At 55.9% G+C, this 23053-nt stretch overlaps 2 protein-coding genes across 4 annotated transcripts in view; one reads left to right on the top strand and one right to left on the bottom strand.

The window, feature by feature from the left end:
• SETX (senataxin) overlaps window positions 1-2123 on the top strand; it is a gene marked incomplete at both ends in the record, with an annotated part of 83398 nt that extends 81275 nt beyond the window's left edge. Inside the window, 2 exon segments of the mRNA XM_080708865.1 lie at window positions 1819-1897; window positions 2008-2123. Of these exon segments, the coding sequence (XP_080564991.1) occupies window positions 1819-1897; window positions 2008-2123 (195 nt within the window).
• Window positions 2124-15077: 12954 nt separating this feature from the next.
• The window catches only part of NTNG2 (netrin G2), a gene marked incomplete at both ends in the record, with an annotated part of 69834 nt that continues 61858 nt past the window's right edge, over window positions 15078-23053 (bottom strand). Inside the window, 5 exons of one of the 3 annotated variants that reach the window (XM_080709657.1) lie at window positions 15078-15313; window positions 15773-15907; window positions 17262-17429; window positions 19685-19786; window positions 20829-20903. In XM_080709657.1, coding sequence (XP_080565783.1) covers window positions 15078-15313; window positions 15773-15907; window positions 17262-17429; window positions 19685-19786; window positions 20829-20903 — 716 coding nt within the window. The remainder of the gene's footprint in view (window positions 15314-15772; window positions 15908-17261; window positions 17430-19684; window positions 19787-20828; window positions 20904-23053) is intronic. The other 2 variants (XM_080709658.1, XM_080709659.1) reach the window with 2 other exon arrangements.

Genomic DNA, 23053 nt, shown 5'->3' on the forward strand with positions numbered 1-23053 from the left:
GCAGGCGTTCTCCATGGCTGTCAGCGTGGCGCTGGTGAGGGACGCGGCTGTGGCGGGTGGAGCTGGGCTGGGCTCCTCGCCACACACAGCAGATCCTAACGGTGTGGTGCAGAGTCGAGTCGTGGAAGCTAGTGACTTGTCGTGAATGTTGTGCGGCCCTTTAGGTAATCTGGGCACGAAGAGAGAGCCCTGGAGGTAAATGTGCAGGGTTTTTTTTTTTTTTTTTTTTTTTTTTTTCATCTGCTTTTTAAGCAAAAGGAGTTTTCTGTTAGAAATGCTACTGAAGCAGGTTATAAAATGAGCTTTGAAGAAACAGCTTTTGGTTGCCAAAATATCAACATTTTATTTCATTGCCTGTGTCTCCCATGGGTGCCCAGGTAGCTGATTTGTCAAACAACACTTCTTAAACCAGGGGACAGGTGCCTTAGCGCACTCTGGCCCAAGTCAGCCCCTGCCAGCAGTTCCTGGGTGCATGGTCAAGCAGGGTGGGCAGGGGTGGGAGGGAGCCCTGCCCCGTCTGCTTCCGGAGCTGCGCAGCCTCCGGTGTGCCTTGGGCAAGAAACCTCATTGTCACCTGTCCTCTGCTGTTACTGTGGTACTGTGCAAGGCTTCAGGATGGCCACTTAGGCTGGAATCTCTGGGCTTCTAGGGAAGCTGACAAAAAAGCTGGTCAGCACATCTCCCTCTCCGCTCATATACCTGAGTTAGGAAACGAGTTTTCCCAAAACACGTTTTTGTTGCCACATGCTGAATTCACAGCATTCCTTCTGGTGGGATTTGGCCCCTGTCCTTGTGTTTATCTATGAGGTCACTAGAGTGCAAAAGAATTAGTAGGAGAACTGCGGCCCTCCCTTCCCCCTCTTGCTCTCTCCCCCACCCCTTCCCTCTCTTCCCCCCTCCCTCCCTCCCCCCTCCTCTCTCCTTCCTTCCTTCCTTTCTTTCTTTCTTTCTTTCTTTCTTTCTTTCTTTCTTTCTTTCTTTCTTTCTTCCTCTCTCTCTCTCTCTCTCTCTCTCTCTCTCTCTCCTCTCTCTCTCTCTCTCTCTCTTTCTCTCTCGTGCTGGGGATTAAACCGGGGCCTTGAGTGTTCTGGGCAGAGTACTCTGCATGACCTCATTCTTTCTAGAAAGCAAACAGGCCTGTGTGCTATGGCCTCACTCAGCAGAATACAGTGGTACCTGACATTAAATCTGAAGCGTTTTGTTGCAGTTGGTAAAGGTCTGTGAAGGTGTGTCCGTCTGTCTTGAAGTGTTGATCTGCAAGGCGGCAGCGCACCGCTCTCCTTGTGTGGCATTCAAAGAAAGTGTCCTGTCTTTTAATATTAGTTTATTTCAAAGTGAATATATTCTACTTAGAAACTTGTTTTGCTGCTTTGTATATATTTTGCCTCAAATTTATTGTGCACAGTTTGTTTAGTTATCCGTTTTGTGAATTATCAGGAGCAAATTTGATAAGTCCATGTGAATAATCTCCTGTAAATGGGTTTTATAAGAAAAAATGTACTAAACTATTTTCTAAAATTAGTTGTGCAGATTGACAATTTTTTCTTGTAGCTTTGACTTTCTATGCTGTGGATTCATAGCTGGAATTTGGCAAACAGTAGCCCTGTTCTCTTTGTTAAAACCTGAATTTTAAGAGAAAATGGCAGAATTAAACGTTGAAACAAGAAAACCGGCATGGGTCAGCAGTTGCGTTTTTCGTGGTATGGATGGTGGTCCATTTGGCCCGCCACTGCGTCTTTTATGCTGGAGTGTCCTGGTGGGGTTTGTGTGGTTCCGAAGAAAAAGGTTCATCATCCGTCCCCACCCTGACCCCTCCAGAATCTTCTGACCACGGTCGGTCACGGGCAGATCCTGACCACCGTGGCGTGCGCGCGTGTCAAGTACAGGCTCACCATGGGTGGGCGGGGGGGGGGCGCGTGGCCGGCCAGGGCAGTTGCCGTGGCGCGGGAGAGGACCATCCTAGAGCGGCGGCCACTCCAGGCCTGTGCTCGGCCCTGCTGTCTGTAGAGCGGCGCTTGACCTTGGCCTCGCGCTCCCCAGTGCCCAGAGCTGCTTGTGCATGCGAGTGCGGCTGGTGCCTGCGGCCAGGGCCTGGACCTGAGGGGAATCATGATGCCAAATGACCCAAAGAGAGGAGAGCTCTATGGCCACTTCACCTGTGGAACCCATTGCTGCAGAGGCCCTGCCTTGGGCAGCGATCTTTAAAGGCACCAGTCACCTCCCTGCTGACCCACCCGCCCACGCCACTGCCCCCGCCTCCTGGCCTTCATCCATTGCTTGAGGAATAAATAATTCAGGGAGGGAACGGGAATTCAGCCTCAGCTGAAGTGGAATCTACAGTGTCTGCGCACCACAGAGGCTGTCCCAGTGCACGAAGCCCTCCGGAACTCAGAAGGCCCGAGTTACTGTTGCCCCAGCCCCTGCACAGAGGCACCTGGTGCCCACGGTGGCCCTGGTGGGAGGACCAGGGCCTGTCTAAGCAGCACTGCTGCAGACAGTTGTGCCGAGCTTTCAGCCTTGGGGATGCCCTAGTCCAGCCCGGAGTTTCTGATTTAATGAGTCAGGCCTTCCCTGGCTTTCCTTTCATAAAAAGTTTAAACTCATCTGCCGTGTGTGGTGGCGCACGCTTGTAATCCCCGTGCTTGGGAGGCTGAGACAGGAGGATCGCATGGGTTTGAAGCCAGCCTCGGCTACTTAGGCTTTTGGCAACTTAGGGAGACCCTGTTTAAAAGAAAAAAAAAGTCTGGGAGTATAGCCCGGAGGTAGAAAGCCTCTGGGTTCCACCCCTAGTACCACCAAAAAAAAAGTACTCATCCTCATCCTCGAGTGATTCTGTGGAGTAGCCATCCTTGGAGCCTGGCTCCTGCAGGGTCAGCAGGAAAGAGGAGCATCCCAAGGGTCAGCGTGTCATCTCTGGGTGCCCAGGACAGAGCCCACAGGAAAGCCAGGGAAGGGAGGATCCCAAGGGCAGAGGCAGCACCCCTGGGTCAGGGAAGGACAGAAGGCCCCAGGTGGCGCCTGTTGTCACGGGAAGGGGAGGAGGCAGGACATTCCCCAGATCTAGCAAGATCCAGCCTGCCTCCGTGGCCAGCAAGGTTTCGGAAGCCACCGTGGGCCGCCCCCCTAGGCCCTGCAGAGACACCGGGGCGGCCGCTCTTGGCTAAGCAGCGTCTGCGCCGGGGTTGAGTTCAGTCTGAGGAGTACTATGGCCCACGCCATGTCCTGCCCTCTCGTCTCCGCGTCCCCGACCAGCTCAGATGTGCACATCATCCAGAACTCAGGCAGGGCCAAACCTGAGTCGAGGGCTGGCCCAGGGCAGTACAGCCAAGAGCCGGCGAAGACGCAGTCCAGCTCCGGCCTCCAGCTCAGAAGCCCTGCTGGTCACATGTACGGTGAGTCCTGAGCAACATGGAAGACCCGGGGAGCATCTCCCGGGCCGGCCCGCAGCAGCACGGCCCGCAGGAGCCAGTACTGGCTACCATTTCTGGGCTTCTCTGGGCAGCGCCCCTCTCCTGTGCCACTGGCCTCTGGAATGTTCTTCACCCATCCACCAGCTTCATCCCAGGAGGCTGCCCTGCTCCAAAGGGCCCCCGCTACACTCTGCCCCCGCCCCCCAGCTCACCGCCCACCCCACAGGCAGAGCTCAGTTCGGGCGCCATCACCACCCCCTTCCGGGCTCAGGATGTGGCTTGTCCTCCACACACAGGTGATATTACTTTTTTCTTTTTCTTTTTTTTTCCTTTTAAAAATATCTATTTTGAAGCCAGGCATAGTGGTTCATACCTGTAATTCCAGCATTTGGGAGCTGAGATCGAAGGATTGCAGGCTCGAGGCCAGCTTCAGCAAGGCCCTGTTTCAAAATAAAAAATCAAAAAGGACTGGGGGTGGGGGCAGGTAGAATGTCCACGGGTTCAATCTCAGGTACTTCGAAAGAAAAAGCAGTCCTACAATGACTACTAAATATCCTTTGCATGGAGTCACCAGGCCCGTCCCCTCCCTCGCTCCCTCGCTCCCTTCCTGAGAGGATCACGCGCTTGGCCCTGAGCTACACCCCCAGGCCCAATTCACAGTCCTTCCTGCCTTACAGTCAGCTCTTTCCATCCATCCGTGTGTCCATCCATCCTTCCTTCCTTCCTCTCTGTGCCCTTAGTTTTCACTGAGCTAAGTGTGGGCGGCATGGTCATATTCTCAGTACTACAGTGCAACTCTCCCAGGTAGAAGGCATTTTGTGTGTAGGAAGTGGGTACAGGGGATTGAATCAAGGGTGTTCTACATTTGAACTACACTCCCAGCCCTATTTTATTTTGAAACAGGACCTCACTAAGTTGCAGAGGGCCTTACTAAGTAGCTGAGGCTGGCCTCGAACCTTCGATCCTCCTGTCTCTGCTTCCCAAGTACTAGGATTACAGGTATATACCACCAAACCCAGATTAAGGACATTTTTAACAACCCCAATATTATTGCCACATCTAAATATATATATATTTATTTATTTATTTATTTATTTATTTATTTATTTATTTGCAGTACTAGGGATGGAACCCAGGGGCATTCTACCTCTGAGCTACACTCCCAGCTTTATTTTTTATTCTTTTTTTTTTATTGTGGTACTGGGGTTCCTGGAAACCCTTCTACCTCTGGGCTACACTCCCAGACCTATTTTATATTTTTATTTGGAAACAGGGTCTCCTAAGCCAGCACGGCTGGCTTCGAACCTGCGCAATCCTCCTGTCTCTGCCTCCCAAGCGCGGGGATTACAAGCGTGCGCCACCACACCCGGCTTATTCTTTATTTTTTATTTATTTATTTATTTTTGTGGTACTGGGGTTCCTGGAAGCCCTTCTACCTCCGGGCTACACTCCCAGACCTATTTTTATATTTTTGAAACAGGGTCTCTTACGCCAGCATGGCTGATTTCAAACCTGCGCGATCCTCCTGTCTCCACCTCCCAAGCGCGGGGATTACAAGCGCGCGCCACCACGCCTGGCCTTTATTCTTTATTTTGAAACAGGGTCTCACTGAGCTGCAGAGGGCCTCACTAAGTAGCTGAGGCTGTCCGCGAACCGCGATCCTCCTGTCTCCGCCGCCTGAGCGCTGGGATGACAAGCGTGCGCCACCACGCCCGGCTCACATCTACATTTGTCCTACATATCCATATTCAAATTTCTGTATTTTCCCAAAATGCTTTTATTTCTGTGGCTATAAGGGGTCCTTGATGGAGACCCAGGCAGAAGCCCGCCATGCCTGGCCGTCCTGCTGCTTTCTTGTCTTTCTGTGTGTGCTGCTCTCACGATACAGACTCCGTGAAGAGGAAGACCAAGTTACTTTGTGGCGCGCCTCACAGGCTGAATTTGTCTCATCCTGTTGCAGAGCCCTGTTAAATATTTTGTGTTGTTTAGTAATCGGGATTATGTCCAGGGGCATTCTACCTCTCAGCTATGCCTCCAACCCTTTTTTAAAATTTTATTTATTTATTTATTTATTTGAGAGAGAGAGAGAGAGAGAGAGAGAGAGAGAGAGAGTGTGTGTGTGTGTGTGTGTGTGTGTGGTGCTGGGATGAAATCCAGGGGCTTTCTCCCTCTGGGCTACACTCCTAGACCTATTTTATTCTTTATTTGGAAACAAGGTCTCACTAAGTTGCTGAGAGCCTCACCAAGTAGCTGAGGCTGGCTTCGAACCTGCGAGCCTCCTGTCTCAGCCTCCCAAGTAATCGGATTGCAGGTGTGCCACCACACCCGGCTAGGTTAAATGGCAGGCTCTGACTTTCTGTAGTGTGTGTGTGTGTGTGTGTGTGTGTGTGTCTTGCTGGGAATTGAGCCTAGGGGCATTATACCTCCAAGCAACAACCCCAGCCCCTTTTATTTCGTATTTTTATATTTATTTATTTATTTATTTTTATTTTTTGGTGGTACTGGGGTTCTTAGAAACCCTTCTACCTCCGGGCTACACCCCCAGACCTATTTTTATACTTTTTATTTGGAAACGGGGTCTCTTAAACCAGCGAGGCTGGCCTCGAACCTGCGCGATCCTCCTGTCTCCGCCTCCCAAGCGCGGGGATGACAAGCTGCGCCACCACGCCCGGCTATTTTTTATTTTTAAACAGGATCTTGCTAGGTTGCTGAGACGCTCACTGACTTGCTGAGGCTGGCCTTGAACCTGCGATCCTCCTGTCTCAGCCCCCCAAGTAGCTTCCCCCTTGGTACCTAGCCGCAGTGAGTAAACTTGCGGGCGATGACAGTGCCGTGGCTAACGCGCGTTTCGCCCGGCGCCTCTGGTGACTGGCGACTCCACCCTGGAGGCAGCAGAGCAGCGACCGTGTGACGTGGGCTTTCTGGAGTCTCCTACATGCTTCCGTTACAGTCTTCTAGAAAGAAGGGCTTCCTACTGCCCACCTCTACCTCAACTGTTTGTTTGTTTATTGCGGTACTGGAGATGGAGCCCAGGGGCATTCGACCTCCGAGCTACACCCCCAGCCCTATTTTTTATTCTTTATTTTGAAAACGGGCCTCACTGAGTTGCAGAGGGCCTCACTAAGTAGCTAAGGCTGTCCTCGAACCGCGATCCTCCTATCTCAGCCTCCTGAATGCGGGATTACAAGCGTGCGCCACCACGCCCGGGTCTCAGCTGTTTTTTAAGTTATTGCTGTTTAACCAGGCGTGGTGGCGCACGCCTATAATCCCCTTGGGAGGCTGAGACAGGAGGATCACAGGTTCAAGGAAAGCCTCAGCAAGTAGTGAGACGCTCATCAAACTAGCGAGGCCCCGTTTCAAAATAAAAATAAAAGAGGGCTGAAGGTGTAGCTCAGAGGTAGCATGCTCCTGGGTTCAGTCCCCAGTACCATAAACATATATCAATGTATATTTGTATATAAATAGCAATCTATATATTGTTTTTTAGCCAGGTGTGATTACATACAATCTCAGTACCTGGGAAGCTGAGGAAGGATTGCAGGTTCAAGGCCGGCCTCAGCAACTTAGACCCTGTTTCAAAATAAAAATAAAAAGGGCTGGGATGTAGCATAGAGGTACAATGTCCCTGGGTTCCATCCCCACTACACACACATACATATATATAATTTTTTTCATGTGTGTGGTTTGTGTGATGCTGGGGATGGAACCCAGGGGCATTGTACTCCAAACCAGCCCAGCAAACATACTATTTATTTATTCATTCATTCATTCATTCATTCATTCATTCAGTACTGGGGATGGAACCCAGGGGCATTCTACCTCCAAGCTCCACTCCCAGCCCTATTTTTTATTCTTTATATTGAAACAGGGTCTCACTGAGTTGCAAAGGGCCTCACTAAGCAGCTGAGGCTGGCTGTGAACTGTGATCCTCCGGTCTCAGCCTCCCGAATTACAAGTGTGCACCACCACGCCCGGCTCCTCCTTTCGTTTTTATTTTGAAACGCACTCTTGCTACTAGAGTGGCAGCTCAGGGTGGGGAGATCAGCGCAGGGCAAGCGGCTCAGGGCAAGCGGCATGTCTATCACTTTAGACATTTAGTGTTTCTGTGTTGGGCATATGTAAAATCTCTAGTGGCTTTTTTTTTTTGTGTGTGGGTCTGGGGCTGGAACCCAGGGACATTTGGCCTCTGAGCTACACCCCTGCCCTATTTTTTATTCTTTATTTTGAAACCAGGTCTCACTGAGTTGCAGAGGGCCTCACTAAGTAGCTGAGGCTGTCTGCGAACCGCGATCCTCTGGTCTTGAAAGGCTCCATTTTAAAAGAAAAATCATAAGCCCCTAGCATCCAGCTAATAGTTAAAAAGAAAAATATTTTTTACTGCAGCTTAAGAAGTATAGGCTCAAGAATGAGAAATATACAATAAGCCCACCCTGTTCCAGGAACCTACCTAGCATCTTATCTATACTGACCGGGTCAGCGAGCCCTGTGCCGGGAACCTGCTGACTACATCTGGTATCTTATCTAACACTTGACTACAGAATGTACTTTTCAAATGATTCTGTAATGTTCTGTAAACTCATGCAATCTGGCCCAAACCCCCCTAACTAGTGGTCTTTTCCCTATAAATACCCTCAGTTTCAGTTGCTCGGGGCCGAACTCCTATACGAGTCGGCCCCAGTGCACTGGCTCCTTAATAAACCTCATGCCTTTTGCATCAAGGACAGTCTCTCGTGTGTACTTGGACTCGCGTATCCCAAGGCTTAATTGAGGGTCTCCCCTCTGCGGGGATCTTTCAGTCTCAGCCTCCAGAATGCTGGGATTACAAGCGTGCGCCGCCACGCCCAGCTTCTAGTGGCTATTTTGAAATAGTAAGTTGATTATAATCAAGTATAAGTTGCTTATAGTTACTATATTTTATTTATTTATTTATTTATTTATTTATTTATTTATTTATTTATTTATGTGGTCCTGTAGATGGAACCTAGGGGCCGTCTACCCCAGGGTACACTCCCAGATCTATTTTATACTTTAATTGGAAACAGGGTCTAAGTTGCTGAGAGCCTCACTAAGTAGCTGAGGCTGGCTTCGAACCTGTGTGATCCTCCTGTCTCAGCCTCCCAAGTGCGGGGATTACAAGCGTGCACCATCACGCCTGGCGAGTTACTATGATTTAGAACGCTAGAAATTACTCTTCCCACCCACCTGCACCCCTGTACCCTCTAACCATCCTCTCTTCAGCTCCCATCCCCCGCCCCTTCCCAGACCCTGTAGACTCTTTTTCTTTTCTTTTTTTTTTTTTTTTGTACTATACTGAACCCCAGGGCATACTCCCTCTAAGCTACACCCCAGCCCTATTTTTTATTTTAAAACAGAAACTCATTAGGGTGCTAGGGTCTTGCTAACTTGCTGAGGCTGGCCTTGTGCCTGCGATCCTCCTTTCTCAGCCTCCCAAGGCCCATGATATTATAGCTCGGTTCCCAGTCTCTCCCCACATATTGAAGGCTTGGTCCCAGCTCTAGTGCTGTTGGAAGAAAACAGTAGAAGGTGGAACCCAGCAGGAGGAAACAGGTCAGCAGACTGTCCCCAGCCTCCCCCACCGCTCCTGACGTCCCCTGCGAGGACGCGCTTCCTCAGCGCAGGCCCAGAAACAAGGGCCAAGAGTCCGCAGCTGAGGCCGCTCAAGTGCTGATCCAGAGCAGACCTTCCCTCCTCTCAAAGGGATTTCCTCTGGTGCTTTGTCACAGCAATGGAAAGCAGCCGATCATATGCAATTTCTTTAAGAAAAAAAGTCATTGCAGTGTAAGAGTTCATTGGTGGTAGTATTCTTTTTTATCCTCTAGCCCCTGGGCCTGGGGTGTCTCCTCCCTGTTTTGGGAGCGGCGTGGCCTGGGATACCAGAAGAGCCAGGCCCTCTGCCCAGCCATGGAAACAGCCTTGCTGCCCAGAGCCCCGCTTCCTCTTTGTGGAAAAGGGTGTTTGTTAGCTTAGATGTGGCCCTGGCCTCCCTCCCCTGGCCTCCAATCCCAGCTCCTCCACTAGAAGTTCCTAGAACTGAGCTCAGGAGAGAAGCCATAGAATTAGGGACACAGAAGCCGGCTCCTGGGGGTGTCGGGACGGGACGCATGGTAGAGTGGGCTTTCGGAACCCTGCAGGTGGAGGCCCCAGAGCAGCCTCCCCTTGGCCTCATCCCCAGCTTCTGGCAGGACTCCAGAGCAAGTGCTCTCCGCTGTCTGCCCCTCCCTTGGGGCAGCTGCGTGGCACTGGGAAAGGAAGGAACCAGCTCCCGGTACTCGGGCTGTCCCGGCTGCCCCTGGCCAGCTCCCCAGGCTCCTCTGGCTGGAAGCCACCTGAGTGCTGTGGCTGCGAGGCGCCCACCCGGCCGCTGCAGCCTCCCGCCTCGGGCTGCCCTGAATGAATGGAACCCAGGGGCATTCTACCTCTGAGCTACACCCCCTGCCCTATTTTTTATTCTTTATATTGAAACCGGGTCTCACTGAGTTGCAGAGGGCCTCACTAAGTAGCTGAGGCTGTCCGCGAACTGCGATCCTCCAGGTCTCAGCCCTCGAATGCTGGGATTACAAGCGTGTGCCACCATGCCCGGCTCTATTTTTTTTTTTTTTTTATTCTTTATTTTGAAACAAGGGCTCACTGTAGTCACAGTACTTTGGAGGCTCAGACAGGAGGATTGTGGGTTTGTCAGCCTCAGCAACTTAGTTAGACCCTCAGCAATTTAGTGAGACCACTTCAAAATAAAAATGTAAAAATAGGACTGGGGTGTAGCTTGGAGGTAGAATGTCCTGGGTTCAACCTCCAGTTAAAAAAAAAACAAAAACAAAAACCGCACACAATATATTCCTCCAAAAAAATAAAAATTTAGCCGGGCGTGGTGGCGCACGCTCTAATCCCCGCACTTGGGAGGCGGAGACAGGAGGATCGCGCAGGTTTGAAGCCAGCCGCACTGGCTTAAGAAACCCTGTTTCCAAATAAAATATAAAATAGGTCTGGGAGTGTAGCCCGGAGGTAGAAGGGTTCCATCCCCAGTACCACCAAAAATAATACTAATACTAATAAATAAAATAAAAATTTAAAAAAGAGCCGGGCCTGGTGGCGCACACCTGTCATTCCAGCCACCTGGGGGACCTCGGGCAGGAGGGCCACTGCCTAGGGTTCAAAGCTGGCGTTGGCTTTAACTCCACCTCAGAAACAAAAAGTCAGAACCGTCAAAGCAGCCCAGGGGCTTAACAAATGCCTGTGTTGGGCGGGGGCAGTGTTTGTGTGTGGGTTTGTTTTATGGAAAAATACTAGAACCATCTATCAGTGAACATTAGCAGTTCTTAGCTCTGGGTGGAGGGCTGTGGGTAATTTTCATTTAAAATGATTATTAGTTCACATTTCTGTGTTTTCTAATTTCCCTACAAGTTGTGATTTAAAAAGGGAAAATAAATTAAGTGAACCTTTTCTTCCCAGAGCCTTTCCCCTTAAAACTCTTCTGACCGGAGATGTGCGGGGGGGGTGGGGGTGGGGGTGGGGGTGGGGGGTGGGCTGGCGCCCTCGGGTAGGAAGAGTCTGGCTGGAGCTGGGACTGGACCACGTGTGGGGGGGGCATTCTGCTCACGCTGCCCAGGGCTGCTGGGAGATGCCAGGGGGCTGCTCCCCCGGCACCCATAAATGCCTCGTAACCGTAAGGCATGGCAGGCAGGAAACGCCGACACAGCAGTTCTCGTATCTGGGGGGGGCAGGTGGAGTGGGGGGCCAGGCGAGGCTGCCGCAGGGGGGGCGGGCAGCGGGAGGCGTGGGCCCTACAGCGAGCTATAGGATTAGCCCAGCCTGCGCCCGCTGCAGGGGCGGGAGATGGCAGGGGGGCAGGCAGGAGCAGGCTGGTCAGGGTGGACCCCGCCCTCCTGCCTGCCTGGGGATGTCCACGCTGCCTGGCCCAGGGCTTGGACACTGGGCTCGGCCAGCCCGGGCGCCGCTTGCCTCTGGTCTCTGGTAACTGTGACTTGGGGCAAGTTGCTTCCCCTCTCTCAGCCCCACTCACTCCTAAGGCTCACCTGGGTATGATTTTGCATCCAGCCCGGCCAAGCCTGGGGATCCTCTGGTCGCCACACCGGGGGAGGGGCGCTGCTGGCCTCTGGTAGACACACTGAAGCCAGAGACACTGCTAAACACCCCACAGTGCACGGGACGGCCCCCCAAGTAGAACTATCCAGCCTCGGTGACGGTGCCAACGTGCTCCTCGTCCCGGGACAACGGAAGGTTACTGCACGGCACCCGAGGTGACAGCTATTATTATCCCAGCTGTGAATGGGAATCATCTCTCTGCCGCCAGCAGTCCAAACAGGAGCTAAAAAAGAGGCTGGTTCCCAGGCATGGTGGTACTTGGGAGTACCACCAGTACTTGGGAGGTTGAGACAGGAGGATCGCAGGATCTTAGCCAGCGTCAGCAACTTAGGTCCTCCGCAACTTAAACTCTGTTTCAAATTTAAAAATAAAATAGGGCTGGGGATGTAGCTCAGAGATAGAATACTTTAATTCCCAATAACATCACATGTGCGTACATACATACACACACACACACACACACACACACACACACACAGAAAAGCCAGGTGTGGTGGTACACAGTTGTAATCCCAAGTATTGGGAGGCTGAGACAGGAGGATTGCAGGTTTGCAGCCAGCCTCAGCTACGGAGAGACGCTCTCTGCATCTTAGTGAGACCTGTTTCAAAATAAAGAATAAAAAAATAGGGCTGGGGGTGTAACTTGGAGGTAGAATGCCCCTGGTGCAATTCTCCAGTTCTAAACACACACACACACACACACACACACACACACACACACACACACACAGCCAAATGAAGGAAAGAAGTTGGTCTCCGACTCCTGCTCCAATGACCTTGTCTTCTCCCCTGCAGTCAGAAGGTGTCAGATTTTTCCAAATGGCCACTGGCAACTTTCCCCGCGCCCTCCAGCCAGGGTCGGGGCCTGAGCGGTGTCCTCTGGGACTGGGGCTGCCACTCTGATTTACAACGTACACCACGGCCCCTTTGCTCCAACGGAGACCGTCCCGGGGCTGCTGACACAGCAGAGCGGGCTGAGAGGGTCGGGGATGGAGCGGCGCCCTCGGAGGCCTCTCCTGCCTCGCCCTCTGGGGGCGTGGGAGCTACTGAGCCCAGTCCTTCTACTGGGGATCGCCCACCCCCACTGCTGCATTAGCCTAAACACTCCCAGCATGCCCTTCGGTCCTACAGCCCCCCCACCTAGCTGTGCAAGGCTGGCTGACAGGAGGAACCCCGCTTGAGCCAGGCCCCTGCTGGCTGCCCAATCCCTGGGCCCTTTGCCATCCTCTGCCCCAGCCCCCCTCCCCTTGTGGATTTTTTCTGTAGTCCCCCCCAAGTCTTCTAGAGTGGGGGCCCAGGCCTCTCACTGATGGGGGCCCCATATTCTCATAGCCCCGTGGCTGGAGGGGCAGTGGGTCTCACCCAGCCCCCTGACGGCATCACAGGCTGGGTTTAGTCTGTCTCTGGCCTCAGTGGGCCCCGGGACCTGGATGCCAAGCCTAAGATGCCTGGGTCTCAGGGACTGGTGAGTCTGCCGCCCCGGAAAGAAAACCCGAAATCCAGGGTGTGCATGACAACGTTTATTCTTGTTCACACAATCAGAAGTGGGGGGCAGGGCCGGGCTGGTGTCCCCGGCTCTGTCAGATCTTCAGAGAAGCAACTTCGCGTCCAGCTCCATTGTCCGAGGGAGACTCGCTCAGGGCTGCCACGGGACTCCTCTCCACCCCCCAAAACCAGGGTGAGGAGTGGGAGAGGAGAACCAGGACCCACTTGGGGCCCACTGGGGCTTTTCTTTGGTCCTGGGTATTAGACTCAGGGACACTGTACCTCCAGGCTCCACCCCCCAGTCCTTTATTGTTTTTGTTTCAAAACAGGGTCTTAGCCGGGCTGGTGGCACACGCTTGTAATCCTAGCATTTGGGAGGCGGAGACAGGAGGTTCGCGAACAGCCTCGGCTACTAATACCCCTTGCAACTCAGTGAGACCCTGCTTCAAAATAAAGAATAAAAAATAGGGCTGGGGATGTAGCTCGGAGATGGAATGCCCCTGGGTTCCATCCCCAGTACGCTTGGAAGTGGAATGCTCCTGGGTTCAATTCCCAGTGCTAAAATAAGTAAATAAGTAAATAAAATTGGGCTGGTGTGTAGCTCAAAGGTAGAAGGCCCCTGGGTTCAATCCCCGGCACCACCACCAAAAACAAGAAAGAAGGCACTTCTTGGGGTCTAGGCGCTGACTCAGGCAGCCTGGTGCTGGAGAGCCGACTTGAGCGCAGCCAGCAGGGGGCAGCATTGGGCCTCAAGTCCCTGGCTATCCAGCGAGGCTGGCCCATGTTTCTGGGTTGTAACCTCTTACAGCTCCCAAGGCCAAGTTTAGCTCAGCTGGGTCTTTGCTTTGGGGACTTGAAGGATCCAGGTCTAGGCTTCCTGGCCAGGAAAGAGCAGAGGCGGCTGGCAGAAGCCAGTGCCAGGGGGCGACTTTGGCAGGAGCCAGCACAGGATCAGAAGTAAAGGGGAGGGTGAGGAAGGGGGACCTTCTGGAGGGAGGGCTGGAGATGCCACGCTGCGGGGACCTGCTGGGTCCTTGCCTGGAGAAGTGCCCAAGCTGACAACCCCAAATTCTCAGGAGCGGATCAAGCTGCCACCCCCACCCCGACTCGCCTGGCCCACCTCTGGACTCTGGCTAGGCAGCGGCGGCCAGGGCAGCGACAGGGAGGTCCTGTGTAACCTGGCGTTGGGCTTGAGGCCCAGTGTGCCGCAGGGCTGAGATGATGTGGCCGCCCGGGACGCCACAGAGACAGACCACGGTCCGAGTCTCAGATTTGGCCTCTGAGACGTCTCCCCGAGTCTCCCTGCCCTGGCTTCTGTACCATAATGCCCAGAGGCCCCGGGGTCTGAGGGTGGCCGTCTCTCGGTCTGGGGGAGCTGCTAGTGTCCTCCGCAGCCCGCTGAGGGGGAGGGAATATTGCCTGCTGGCCAGCTGGCCGAGAAGACCACCTGCTCACCACAGAGCTGCCTGGGGAGGCGGTGGTTCTGAGAGGGAAAGGGGTCTTGAGGGCTCCTTCCGGGGTGGCTCCTTGAACCCCAAACCTGCCGGGTGTCCGCTAACACAGAAAGCAAGCAGGCCTCGCAGCCAGCAGTGACCACTCTTTAATCCGGGTTGTACACTGTGGCCGCCCCTGGCGAGGGACAGGTAATACAAACAAAAGTAGTTCTCTACAGAACAAAATTTCCGCCCCGCCCACCCCTCCTTCCTACCCCCTACCCCGAGGGGGTCAGTCCCTCCTCTCCAGGCCTCCCGGGGGCCTGGGGGCAGCTAGGTTGCGAAGGAAGAGAGAAAGAATAGAGGATCTAGCAGGCCGCAGCGTCGGGCCGCTGGCCGGGCCGGCCGGGCGTCTGGACAGTCCGGTGGACGGAGCGGGCCAGGGTCTGGGCGCTGGGGGGGGCGCTGGGGGCAGCCGCGCTTCGGCTTCACCGCCCGCAAAGAAAAAGAAGAGTAGAAAGAAAAGAAAGGAAAAGGGAGGAGGACGGGGCGGCGGGGGATATAAAAGTCGGAGCAGCTAGGCCCCCGGGGCTGCCGCCGAGTAGCACCTGGGCAGCCGCGGCCGGGGTCAGCAGCCCAGGCGCGCGGCCAGCGCCAGCAGCAGCAGCCCGCCCAGCACGGCCGAGGGCTGCGGGCCGGCCCCGGGCGCACGGCCGCAGTCCAGGCCGCCCGCCTCGGCCGCCAGGTCGCAGCGCGGCCGCTCGCAGCGCAGGCCCGCGAAGCCGGGCGCGCAGCTGCAGCGCTGGTTCTGCAGGCAGGTGCCGCCGTTCAGGCAGAGCAGCTGGTCGTCGTCGCACACGTTGGCTGCGGGCGGAGGGACGGACGGCTGACCCGGCTGGGCCCCGCAGCCCCTCGCCGCCCAGCCGCGCCCCTCGGGAGGCCCCCTCCAGGGCGGGCCCCGGCCCCGCCCACCGGCCCCGCCCCCAGCAACGCCCAGCCTGCCCTCCTGAGGCCACCCGCCGAAGCCCCGCCCACCGCCCGAGCCCCGCCCCAGAGGCCCCGCCCACTGGCCCTCCCACGCCCACAGCATTGCTTCCCCTCTGCCCCGCCCACCTCGACCCTTCCCACCGGTCCTGGCCACGCCCACAGCATTGCTCCTCTCTGCCCCGCCTACTGGCCCGGACTCCGCCCCTAGCAACCCCAGGCCCCGCCCCGCCCCCGCAGCATCGCTTTCCTCTGCCCCGCCCCCGGCAGCACCAGGTCCTGCCTACCTCGGCCCCGCCCCCCCCCCCCCCCCCCCCCCCCGGGCTGGCGCGCACTCACGGTAGCAGCCCTGGCGCCAGTAGTGCGTGGGGAGGCAGTCGTCGCACTTGGGCCCCATGGCGCCCTCGCGGCACTCGCAGAAGCCGGTCTCGTTACATCGGTCGTGCACCGAGCCGATCTGGTTGCAGTTACACTCTGGGCGGACACGTGCACCGGGGCGCCGTCAGGCCGACCTGTGGCGTGGTCCTCGGGACCGCACCCCGCCGGCCGGCCTTGGCATTCCTGGGTGATGCTCCACCCTGCAGCTTCCGGAGCTCACGGCTGGCCGAGGGTGGAGGCCGCCGGACGGTCTGTGTCTCGGGGAAGACTCCGGGGCATGCAGCAGACAGCCTCCCCACCTTGGCAGTGCTTTCCCCTCTCCCGGCAACTAGAGGGCTTGCTTATTCTTCCACGAGGGTGGCAGGCGTCCCATCAGGGGCACCAAGCACACACCCAGAGGTCTACCTGCCCCAGCTGGCCTGGGCTCTGCTCTGTGGGCCTGGCGCCCGCCCTCCTCCCCCTTGAAGCCCAGTGCCCGGCCAGGGTCTGGAGGCAGGAGAGCCAGAGCAGGGGCCACCTCTAATCGGATATGGAGGCCCTGCCCCTGCGGCTGGCCCCGTGCTGGCAGCACAGCTCTGTTCTGATCTCTTTAGAGCTGATGGAATTAGCTGAAGTCCGCTCCCTGATTCAGACCGACAGCTGCAGCCCTGCAGCAGCCCTGGCACAGCGCAGCCGCCTGGGGGTTGGGTGGCAGCCATTGCTGGATGCAGGGTGGGACGGGCTGCCACTGGGGACAGGTGGTGGGTGAGGGGCCGTGGCAGCCCTGGCTAACCTTCCGGTACCCTGCTCATGGGCCCATGCTGGTGGGTGTCACTTGGGGGTTATGAGTTTGGCCTTTGGGGATGGCCTGTCTCCTGTCTAGGCCCAGGGCAGCCATGGATTTCTTTCTCTACCCCAAAGCCAGCTTACACAGAGAGGGCTCTGTGTAAGCTGGACCTCTGCTTAAAGCATTTGAAGGAACACTTGGGCAACAAAAAGACAGTCGGGACTGCTGGGCGTGGCGCACGCTTGTCATCCCAGCATTCGGGAGGCTGAGACAAGAGGGTCTCGGTTTGTGGCCAGCCTCAGCTACTTAGTGAGGCCCTTTGCAACTCAGTGAGACCCTGTTTCAAAATAAAGGATAGAAAATAGGGCTGGGGATGTAGCTCGGAGGTACAACGCCCCTGGGTTCCATCAGCAGTACAAAAAAAAAAAGACAGTTGGAAACCTCTCTGGATCCACCTCCCAATCTTACGATGGGGAGGCCAGAGAGGGGAGGGTACTGGCTCACAGGCACACAGCAAGGCGAGCAATGGAAGCCAGCCTTCCACTCTGCCTAGCGCTCCTGCATCCATTCCCAGGGCCCTCGGGAAGTCAGCAGGCCAGGCGGCTTCAGCCCTCGAGAAACCAGGCCCTGGAGCAGGCCCTGGAGGTGCATCCTGCGCCCAGGCCCCTCCGCCCCGGCTCTCACCGATGCAGACATTCTCGTCGTCCAGCTCGGCGGAGCCGTTGCGGTAGTAGCCCAGGCGGCAGTGCTGGCAGTGCTGGCCTCGGGTGTTGTGTTTGCAGCTGACGCAGGTCACCACGTTCAGGAAGTCGATGTAGCTGCAGCGGTTGGAGTGGCCGTAGCACTCGCAGTCTGGGCCGGCCGAGTGGGAGAGACACTGGTGGTCAGCGAGCATTTGGAGAAACTGAGGCACGGGGAAAGGCAGGACCCACCCCGGGGGGCATGCAGGGAGGGGAGGAGCTGTCTTTGGACCGCAGAGGCTCCGGCAGCCTTCGGGAGAGCCAGGCCCGCCATCTGTGAGGCGGGCCAGGGAGCCCGGGAGGCCGGTGGGCAGCTCCTCTGACGTCTGGCCAGGTGCCTGGGCAGAGTGCTCTCTAAAGGATGCGCAGGCACCAGGGTGGTCAGAGAGAGATCCATGCCAACAGAACTCGTCATGCGGAGCTCAGGGAGGGCTGCCTGGGTGTGTGCGTGTGCGTGCACGCACGCGCACGCGCACACACACACACACACACACACACACACACACAGCCTTGGGGACTCTGTCGGTGGATGAACGCAATGGCCGATGGGATGGGCCAGGAGCTCCCTCCACAGGCTGCTTTGGAAGAGGCTGAGGGGGACACTCCCTCGTCCCTGTCCCTGCAGGACGCCTTACTTATTACATTTTTTGAGGCACTGGGAATGGAAGGCAGCAGTATTCTCCCTCTGAGCTGTACCCCCAGCCCTATTTTATTCTCTTATTTTGAAACAGGGTCTAAGTTGTTGAAGCTGACCTCAAACCCACGATCCTCCTGTCTCATCCTCCCAAGTACTGGGATTACCAGTGTGTGCCACCATGCCCGGCTTAGGGCGCCTTCTTATTAGCCTACACTTTTCACGAGTTTGGTTGGCACCAGAGTGCCAGCTTTGGCAGGATGCTGGCCGTCTCCTCGCCTCCCCCCACCCTGTGTCTGGCTTCTGACTCTCACTTTAAGAGGGACAAGGCTCACACCAAAAAGAGCCGTCTCTGCGCCACTGTTGGGCTTTCATCAGCCTCACCCACATGTGGTTCTTAGGCTGACCATGCCCAGCAACTACCCAGCCCTGTGACCCATAGGGCAAGGGTCCCAGGGCCAGGGCTAGATGAGGAAGGCCACTTTCCCTGCCAGAAGAAGGAAGATCCTTTTGTGTATGTGTGGTACTAAGGATGAAACCCAGGGGCATTCTACCTCCCAGCTACACCCCCAGCCCTATTTTTTATTCTTTATTTTGAAACAGGGTCTCACTGAGTTGCGAAGGGCCTCACTAAGTAGCCGAGGCTGTCCTCAAACTGTGATCCTCCTGTCTCAGCCTCCCAAATGTTGGGATTACAAGCATGTGCCACCACGCCCGACTCCCTCATCCTATTTCATTTTTTTAAAATTTGAAACTAAGTCTCATTAGGCACCTTGCTACATTGCTAGGACTGGCTTTGAACCTAGGATCCTCCTGTCTCAGCATCCCAGGTACTGGGATTGCAGGTGTACACCATCCTGCCCTGCTGATGGCAATCCCTTGACGTCCATCCTAAGGGACTCAACCCCCCATGTCACCAAGCAAGAAAGCCAGGCTGGCTGTCCCTGGAGGAAGGATGGCTACTACTCCCTTCAAATAACCAGTGTTCCTTTAGAAGCCTCAACCTCCACGGTGTGAGGAAGCAGGAGGTACTGGCCCAGGGCTTGGCGTTCAAGGCCGTGGTGGACCCTGGAGAAGCAGCCTGTGAGATGTGCCCAGGAGAGAAGGGGACCTGCCCCCTTCACCTGGTCTCTCTGGAGACAAGGAGGCAGGGCATCCTCCAAGCATCCCAAAGAGCAGTGCCGGTGACCCGAGTGTCCCAGATTCTGCTTGAACCAAGGCGAGCCCCTGGGCCACACCTTCCCTGGGGAGCAGGACAGGCTATTTCTGGCAGCTGCTCTGCCCACTGTGCCCAGGTTGGCTCTGACTCATACCTGCTCCCAGCTCCCTTGGGGCTGGCCGGAGGGAAGACAGGCCAGGCTGACCTTGACCCAGCTATTCCAGGAGGGTTTAAAAAAAAAATTTTTTTTTTTTTTTGCAGGTCTGGAACCAAGGGACATTTGACCTCCGAACTACACCCCCTGCCCTATTTTTTATTCTTTATTTTGAAACCTGGTCTCGCTAAGTTGCAGAGGGCCTCGCTAAGTAGCCGAGGCTGTCCTTGAATTGCAATCGTCTGGTCTCAGCTTCCTGAATGCTGGATTACAAGTGTGTGCCTCCACGCCGGGCTCCTGCGAGGGTTCTCAGAGCCGGTCACCGGCTGGTTCTGTATCCTGCACCCTTTTGTGTCTCCCCAGTGAAGACCAGGCAGAGGTGTTGTGGTAGGGCCAGGCCGGCAGGGGTCTTTCTCTTACCTTGGAATTCTTCAATGGGTACCACTTGAGGAGATCTGGGCTTGAGCTGGAAAAGTTTGTAGCCCTTGGCAGGGATGGGGGCAGCGGCGGAAGTGCCCACAGCTTGGAGACACAAGAAACAAGCTCTTTCATCCGCCACCGTCCAGCTGTCCAGGGAGGGCAGCCCCGGGGCCAGAGAAAAGCCGGACAGAGGCTTCTGAGGCGCCGCGGGCCAGCTCTGGGGCAACCCGGGTGCCTGCTTGCATCTGAGTCGGAAACGTGGCCCTCGGTACCCAGGGAGTTGAAGCATTGGGCTAAAAGTGAGCTAGCGGAACCAGCCCTGCCTCTGTCCCCTCCCCAGGCCACCTGCCCATCTGACCAGATCCACTCCGCCGCTGACTGCCTGTGCCCGTCACCAGAGGGAGGCCGGGCGGGGACCTCCAGGTCCCTGAGAGGCCAACCTTGGACCTCCCTAATCGCCATCCCCGCTGGGATCCCTCCTCGCTGCTCACAGCTGGGGCTGGAGGGGAACTCGGGGTGCTGGGCAGGGACCAGAGACTGGGGCTTGCCTCCCTTCTTGGGGAGCTAGGCAGGCTGCTGGGGTTCCCGCGCACGCCCACCTCTGCCTCGGCAGCCCATCTCCCCACTGGGATGGAGAGCCAGGCTCTTGGTAGGTCGCCCCTGTCTTGGTGGTCTCCCTTGCCTTCACCGGGCCAGCACACTGTCCACTTTACAGGCTCATGGCCACCTTGCTGCCCCAGCTGGTCCTGCCACTGGGAAGGTGGCACCTTCTTCTCTCTTCAAAGCTCCTGCCCAGGTCTCTGGGTCACCCTCAACTCCCTCAACTGCCCGGGGCTGGGACCCCGCAGAGCCGGAGAGATAATACTGTAATGAGGGGCCCCACTTCTACCTGACCCGAAACCCGTGGAGGGGAGGGAGGTGGGGAGGGTCGGGCTTGGTGAGGTCACACCGGAACTCCAACAGCTCCACGGCCCCCCCACTGGCCCAGAGACCCCCAAGGCTCATCTCTCTCCCCCAACCCTGGTTCCAGGGGCCGCCTTCCTACCCTGGGCCCCCCACATTCACCTGCTATCTCTGCTATGGGGGTCTATCTGCAGAGGAGCTCCTGGGGTCTGAGGCCTGTCACAGGCCCGGCCCCCCGTACCTTCTGCCCTGGAGGGAACCTGGGGCCAGGGGGAAGTCTCCCCAGGAGGGGCAGCTGTAGGTGACCTGGTCCATGCTTGGGAGAAGAGAGAAAAAAACAAGTTATCTAAAGGAGTGCCCCCCCCCCAGAGCCTTCTAAGCAGCAGCACTACAAGGGAAGGCTCTGTCTCCACTAACCAAGGGTCTCGGGTCAGAACCCACTACGGAGCCAGCATCTACCCAGTCCAAGCCAGAGGGGCCCCACGCCCAAGAACCTGAATGCACTTGAATCTGGGGGATCTTAGGTCCCGCGTCTGGCCCAGACCCCTCTGTACTGAGGTCTGGAAAAGGGGTCGATGTGTCCTAAGACACGCAACGTGTCCAGAAGGATCCCAAAGGCCTCCTGCGCGGCCCTCATCTAGGGACTGGAGTCTCTTCTGACGTCTAACCACTGTGTGTGTGTGTGTGTGTGTGTGTGTGTGTGTGTGTGTGTGTTATTAGGAATTGAACACAGGGTGCTGCTCTACCACTGAGCTACACTCCCAGCCTTTTTAACTTTTTAAAAAAATTTTCAGACTAAGTTGCCCAGGCTGGCCTCAAACGTGTGATCCTCCTGCTTCAGCCTCCTGAGGGTAGCTGGGATTGCAGGTGTGTGCCAGCGCACCTGGCTGGACCTGCCTCCGTGACCTCTGCCCTCCATCTGCCTGACCCCTGGCTGGAGTTCATTTCACCAGGTAAGTCCCCCCCCTGCTCACACAGCGTCCATTTCTGAGACCGTCTGGACAGGTGGCAAGGGATGCAGGCCGGGCTGGCGGAGGGGAGACCGCTCCGCACTGGATTCAAAGTACAGACAGACCCGGAGGGACCGGGGGCGGGTCTGATGATTTTTGCTTCTTAAAGGGATTACCCACAATGAGGGCTGGTGGGGAAAGCAAAAGAAAACCCACGGCGAAAAAGTGCGGGAGACTTCCCAGCTGGGAGCCTTTGGCCGTCAGATTGACATTAATGTGGTGTTCAATGAGAAGGCAAGGCCCCAGGACCCAATTGGCAAGGGCTTAATTAGAGCTGTGGTAAAGCTGCCTGCAGCCGGCTCCCCACCCTCCACCGCCAGCGAGGATTACTGGGCCAGGAGGGAGGGACATCTGGGCCAGGGGCTTAGGGGCTGGGCTGGGCTCTGGCCAAAGCGGAGGGCACCTGTTAGCAGGTGCCTGGGGCGTCTTGGGCCTTTCTGGGGGTTGGGGGCTGAGCAGCGGAGGGCCTCCAGCCAGGCTCTCTGGGACACGTGCAGGTAGGTGGGAAGAAGGTTCTCGTGGTGGCCTGTGTACATGCCAAGACCAAATGAAGGCACATCTACCCATTCAGAACCAGGGAGCTGTGCAAGCCATGCCTCAAGGTGGTACCAACCTCACAGCACCCTGGGCCTTGGGGCGGGAGCCCTGGGTGGCAGAGGGGACAGAAGCACCTCTGGAACCCTGGAACTTTGGTACTGGGAATTGAATCCAGGGGCATTTTACCTCTGAGCTATGCCCCCTCTTCTTTTTAATTTTGAAACAGGGTCTTACTTGGTTGCTGATGGCCTTGCTATTGCTGAGGCTGACCTCAAACCAGCTATCCTCCTGTCTTAGCCTCCCAAATACTGAGGTTACAGGTGTGCACCACCATACCTGGCTTGTTTCTCTCTTTTCTTTTTCTTCCGTTTTTAAATGATTAATTTTGTTTTGTGGTGCCAGAGATTGAACCCAGGGGCATTCTACCTCTGAGCTATACCCTCAGCCCTATTTTAAAAAATTCTTTATTTGGAAACAAGATCTCACTAAGTTGCAGAGGACCTAAGTAGCTGAGGCTGGCCGTGAACCTGGATCCTCCTGTCTCAGCTCACAAGTACTAGGATTACAAACGTGCACCACTACGCCTGGCTCCTTTCTTTACCTACCTACCTACCTACCTACCTACCTACCTACCTACCTACCTACCTACCTACCTACAGCTTTATCGAGGTATAACTGACATGCCATAAATCCAGCTGCGTCTTCTTAAGCCCCAGTCCCGTCCAGAGCGGAGCTTCCATCTCTTGGGGCTGTGAGCAGGGGTTTGATAGTACAGAGTTCCTGGCTCAGGAGACGCCTGCTCTCCACAAACTGGAACCATCACCATTACCAACAGGGCTCCAGGGATCCTGGGGATCCGGGCCTAGGCCGGGGATGCTACCAAGGAGGTGAGGGCCCCTAGACATGGATGGCTCAGGCC

The sequence above is a fragment of the Muscardinus avellanarius genome, assembly GCF_963383645.1.
Source record: "Muscardinus avellanarius genome assembly, chromosome: 13".
NCBI classification, from domain to species: Eukaryota; Metazoa; Chordata; class Mammalia; order Rodentia; family Gliridae; genus Muscardinus; species Muscardinus avellanarius.